Source organism: Camelus ferus, chromosome 7, assembly GCF_009834535.1.
Source record: "Camelus ferus isolate YT-003-E chromosome 7, BCGSAC_Cfer_1.0, whole genome shotgun sequence".
Lineage (NCBI taxonomy): Eukaryota > Metazoa > Chordata > Mammalia > Artiodactyla > Camelidae > Camelus > Camelus ferus.
Window position 1 is genome coordinate 74,269,982 of NC_045702.1, and position 6,000 is coordinate 74,275,981.

At 36.8% G+C, this 6,000-nt stretch overlaps 1 protein-coding gene across 1 annotated transcript in view; it reads right to left on the reverse strand.

Moving 5' to 3' along the window:
* The window catches only part of CCDC146 (coiled-coil domain containing 146), an 88,510-nt gene extending 84,308 nt beyond the window's left edge, over positions 1 to 4,202 (reverse strand). The window contains exon 1 of the mRNA XM_032482958.1: positions 4,044 to 4,202. Within this exon, the coding sequence (XP_032338849.1) occupies positions 4,044 to 4,202 (159 nt within the window). The remainder of the gene's footprint in view (positions 1 to 4,043) is intronic.
* Positions 4,203 to 6,000: the final 1,798 nt, after the last annotated feature.

Genomic DNA, 6,000 nt, shown 5'->3' on the forward strand with positions numbered 1-6,000 from the left:
AAATCAGTGCTACTTTACTTTACAGATGAGAAGTAGGAATCCTAACTTGGAGAATACCATGAAAGGTACAACTTACATTAAGACTGAATGTGCAACAGACATGATGCTTTGAACAGAGACACACACACTATTTGTTAAAAGAATGAGTTTAAAATACTAAATATTTACAGCTTGTTTCTGTGCAAGGTCTTGAGCCAGGTGCTGTGTAGGATACACATAAAATAACACACAACCCTTGCCCTGGTATTGGATGAAAAGAGTTGCATGTGGTCCATCAAAGTGTATGTCCTGGTGTAATATTTTTGGAAAGGCATTTGAAGGTGTCAGTTAAAGCTGAATATAAACTTAAACTATGATACAGTAATTTGACTCCTAGGTAGACACCCAAGATAAATGAATTCATGAGTATTAAGCATGCACAAGAATGATCATGGAGCTTTATTCACAATCATCCAAAACAGGAAACAATCCAAATCTCTAAACAGAATAGAACAGACAAACACATTTCATTTATTTACACAAGAGAACACTACACAGCACTTTTTAAAAATTAATCTATTGCCACACACAATGCTATGAATGAATGTCACCTATTCAGTGACTAGTGGGAATATGGCAGGAGTATGGCAGGAATGAAGAAGAGATAAATTCAAGAGATATTCAATGGAGATATTTAAGTCTCGAACGGAGAAAGAACACAGGAGGAGAATTAGGATTGGGAGAATGATGAGTTTAGCTCTGAACATGTTGGTTACAGGCATATGTAAGAAAATAGCGGAACACTCAGTATTTGTGAGGTTTACCCTATATATGTTATATTTTAACAAAAAAGTTTTAATGAAAGTTTTCAGTGGAACAACAAAAGCCTGTGGAGGGCCAGGCCTCACAGTTAGGCAGCAATGGCAGAGCTGGGGAGCAGGTGTCCAGCTTTAACCCACATAGTCCATTGACGGGAATCACGTGACTTAGGTCCCACGCACCACTCTGAACATTAGTCCCAATGTGTGAATTAACACAGTGTAGTTCCTGCCCTGGAAGGTCTTATTGTTTAATGTGATCATAATGACAGTGAGGAATTAAATTTTCTATGCAAAATATTATATGATGAGAAGATATTTAATAAGTATCTATCAAGGGCCTAGTACCAAGTGACAGGTACAGCCTACAAATGCTGTAAGAGTTGACAGGTTGGAGAAAACGCTTGTGAGCTGGATGCTCAGGCCAAGTTTCTTGAAGGACATGGGAACTGAGCCAGAATCTGAAAGGTTAAGAACAGATGCAGAGGTTGCCAAGTGTGGCCTATAGAAGTGTTTTATCTGATTTTTTTTAGTTGGAGTTAGCACAGTCTTTCAAGAGGCAGTGTGACTAGGATTGTGGACAGCCATCACCTTGTATCTGTCATGCTTTGTGAATATGTGCCAGTTTCCTAGCCATCTGAATGTGGAGCGTAACGCAAACAGAAGAGGATGAGGGCCTAAGTGAGTTATTAGATTGCAAAAATAGTTTGGGCCCAAATTGTAGAGAGCCATGAATGCCATACTGAACACACTGTGTTGGCAATATTAGATGAGAGCATGACACACATGCTTTACAGCTCAGTAGTGCTGGGCCAATTGTGTGACTAGCATTAACAACAATAAATACTGTAAGCAGCTTCTGGTTCTTTCAATGTGATGCCAAGCATATGAGCCTTTGAAAGTAGATTTCTGTGCGCTTTCTTTCAGAACTTTTGATATTCTGCAGATACAGCTTCTGTTTAGGCAACTGAAGGAGGATAGCTTATACAAAGTAGGTTAAAAAAATTGGTAAGACTCATAACTCTTAGAGGAATGTTAAAAGAATTAGAAAATAAAACTATAGATGCCAAATGGAACAACCTCCGGGGTGTTTATTACGGGAATAAAGTTGTTTGAAGCCTATAACTCATTCTGCAAGATGTTGCTGGCTAGAGGAAGAGTTCTCATGCAGTAAAATTACTGACGTAATTACTACTCAAAACAGTTCTGTTATCTAAGGTATCCACTTTATCAGGGGCTGGTCATAACCAACGATTAATAACTCTATTTTATGCATACATGTGTATTGAGAGATGCTTGAAATATTTAATGACTTGTTATATTGAAGATCAATATACAGAAGAAATTGTCCTAATTTCTCCTTTGAATTTATAAAGCAAACCTTTCATGCTTCTTTATCTGTGGCTTAAAACATTTGATTATAATTTTTATTGTTAGCATAACCTTTGATAGAAATAAACTCTAGCTTTATTTAATAGAATTACTAAGGGTAGTGGTATGAAAATAGAAATACTTTTGCAAAGTTGGACACATGATGGATTTTAGCAGAAATAGAGAATCCTGATCACTGGAAAATATTAAGACTAGAGATATGAACTCATGGTTTTAAATATATAAAGACAGACATATAAATAGATATGAACTTGTGTGGGTAAATATGTTTATGCAGCTATTTCACAGCTCTGAGAATAGTGCGAAGCAATGACAGACCAATAGCAAGGAGCATGCCCAGCACTGAGAGCTTAGTTTTCAAATATTCTCCACTAAAATAGGGACCAGGGATCCTTTGAGAAATGGCTGATCCCAGGTTTGGAGCAAAGAAAATGCAAGATGAGCCTAGAACATATTCTTACAACAGAAAGTTAAAAGGTGCATAAAGAATTAGAGAAGCATGTCAAAAGGATAAGTGAGCCTTCTTGAAAGGGTGTACATTGGCCAAATCTGGGACAATAGAAGCATCAAAATGAATAATGGTAATAATGGATTATAACCCATTGAACAGAATAAGAACTCATAGGTCAACCTTGAAAGATGGATGGAGGGAGGGAGGGAGAGAGGGAGGGAGAGAGGGAGAGGGAGAGAGAGGAGAGAAGAGAGAGTTCTTTCTTACCATAGGAAGCCAACTAATAAATGTATAAGAAATGATGGAATTAGAAAATTGCCACTTGACAACCACCATGACAATAATTAATCTGGGCAAGAATCATCAAGAGACATAAAACAAGGAGGTGAAAATTTGAAGAGGAATAGGATACTTAGTCTCAGTGAATCTCCTCGTAGTTGCTTATTAATTTCAAACAAAAAATAATAACTTTACTGGGGAGGAAGCTGGAAGTCACCACCTTAACCAAAAGATCAAAGTTGAAAACATGAGCAGTGGGACAAGCTGACATCATTGTTCCTGATACGGTGTTTGTATGTACATATAAAGTAAAAAGCTCAACAGTAGTTGCAGCAGTTCTTTAAAACATTTACACCAGCAAAATACTTGGGTAGGAATTTAGTTTTGCTTCTCAGTTTTAAGTAAATTCTGATTTTGCTTGAAGACTTTTTTAGCCTATTTTTGTAATGACTATCAAATTCCTAGATGTTTTGTTCAGTTATAGTCACATAAAGTTAAGAGTCTAGAATTCAGGTGTCCTCTAAACTATTTTTTACAGTACAGCTCTCAGGCATGACAGGTTGCATATGTGGCCAGTTATTGTTTTTTAAAAAACTCCTCATATATGGTTATTCCCTATATGTTCATCTTGTTTTTTTTAAAAAAATCAATGAGACAAAAATCAAACAAAAATCATATTCCCCTTTTTGCTTCTTTGCTAATAGGAAACAGCATATTTTAGTGTTCTACTGCAGTAGCTACATTTAGTTAGGTAAATGTATATACTTTTTATCTTTATTTGACAAGATCTTTCTTCATTTTGTGGAAGTAAATGTAGTATATCCAATAATGAAAGAAACCTCTTCTTTTATTTCACTTACCAACCCACCAAATGTACTGCAGATGTGCACGTATTTATTTTAGTATAAAACCATCAGAACCTACACTACTGCATTAGTCCAGGGTTAAATAATAAACTTTTGGAAGAGAAGGTAGGGATGATTTTATTTTAAAGTGCTTCAAACTGTACATATTGCCCATAGGTTACACATAATGTTATTTTGCTAATGACATGAGCGTCATCTGAATTTTTAAAAAGATAATGATTCAGGTCTTACTTCAGTAATATATAAAGAAAAATATACCTCATGCAGACAAATGAAAGCTGGAGTTGTAGATAAATCCACAGACCGCTCATCTTGGATGTTAATTGTAGGCGGTATGGCATAAACAGGGTCTCCTTGATCCTTTTTGCCTTCCTCCTCTTCCTCTTCCTGTTCTGTGTCTGTGGTACTGTCTCCCATTTTTCACAGTTCTAGAATAAAACCATTCCATATTCAGTTATTTAGGGATGTCTTCACTTACAAAGTAAAGTTAATAGAAAATAATAAAAGCAAGCAAAGCAACTGGAGTAAGCTATTCAATGAAATTATAGATCAGGAAAGTTATTACAATCACATTATTATCAAAGGCTGTTTTGTTGTAAGGATACTTTCCACTGAAACACTCAAATAAATGATTCTAACTTTAAAAAGTAGGCTATTGTTGGGTTAATTGGGAAAAAAACAACATAACTAGAACATAAGCTCCATGAGGGCAGACACCTCATTTTGTTGACTGAGCGTTGTACGAGGCAGTCAATTACTAATCATTGATAGCATTAATAAATACAACCTTCATTCTTAAAATAGAATACAAAGTTAATTAAAATTAATTTTGGAAAAATAAAAACCAACACTCTGTGGCACCCATTCTGCCGTAGGCATGCACCTGTGCACTAGGCCTCCAGGCTCACTGCTCAAAGCCCACACTGCTGCATGGCCACAGCTCAGGCCTGTGCTCGTGCATGCTGCCACCTGGCCCGTCTCTGCTGCTCATGTGCATGCTCAATTGTCTCATCAGACTTCACTTGCAAAACATAAGCTCAAAAATGAAATTATTAAGGAGTTCAGGATGGTGACACCAGAGCATTAAACCAAGTGCAGGGCCCTTCTGAGAGTGGGTCCTTATAGGATTGCCCAGGTCACACACCTATGAAGCCAGCCCTGTGTACTGGCCATACATCTGCTCATAGAGTCAAGTAGACCCAGAGTAGATTCTTAAAAGGACCCCTGTCTTGGCCTGCAAGGTTTCTATTGGCTCATTTTGGTGGCTTTGGGATGTCAGCCCTTCCAAAAGAGCTGGTAAGAAGCCTCTGTCACATAAGAGAATGCCAATCTAATGCTCTTTTGATCTCTGACACATGTGAATCTGCACTCAACAGAAGAGCATACCTGCATTCTTCTCTCGCCAGAGAAGATAACTCCAACTGTCATAAGTTTAAGGTCTGAATCTTCTGTATCATCTCATATCTATCTTATAGATTAGCTACTCCTTGATGCTAATGACCCCCATTCTTTTAACATGGAAAAATATGTTCTATAATGTGGATCCAGAAGGCATAGCAGGCTCTGGTTCCTGAATTTATTAGTCAGGTGGCCACAGGCATGTCATTTATTCATTGTCTCTTTCCTCCTCTCTAAGATAGGAGTGACAGTAACTAACTTTTCTGTTTCATAAAGAATATATGCAAATTAGATGTGATGATGCCTCTGGACTTCTAGCATCCATTCTGCTAGCTCCAGTTTTCTGCCACAGCCACAAATTACACATGCACTTGTCTTTCTCCTCCTGCTACAAAAAATACTTCATAGGTGGTTGTGTGGACTTCCATCAGGAGGCACCAGTGACTGGTTGTTGTCTTTCTTTATGTGATGTTAATAGTCAATGATATTGTTTGGACCTTGCTTCCTTTATCACACACAGTTTTTAATGCCATAAAGCAGTTTTTTAAGAGAACCTATTATTATTCATATTATTATTACAGCATCATAAGACTTTACATTTGGCCAGTAATCACAGTTTATCATTTAAATCTTCAGGGAGCTGGAAATGGTTTGGTGATATATCTAGATTTGTTTGTGTTAATAAGCTAAAATATGTATGTTCAGTTATTTCATAGATGAAAATGTTAATGACTTTCCCAAGCAAATATTTCCTTCAGAGCATTAGACTGTACCTATCATTTTTAGCTTTTTCTTTAAGAAATATTTCTTTTTGTAA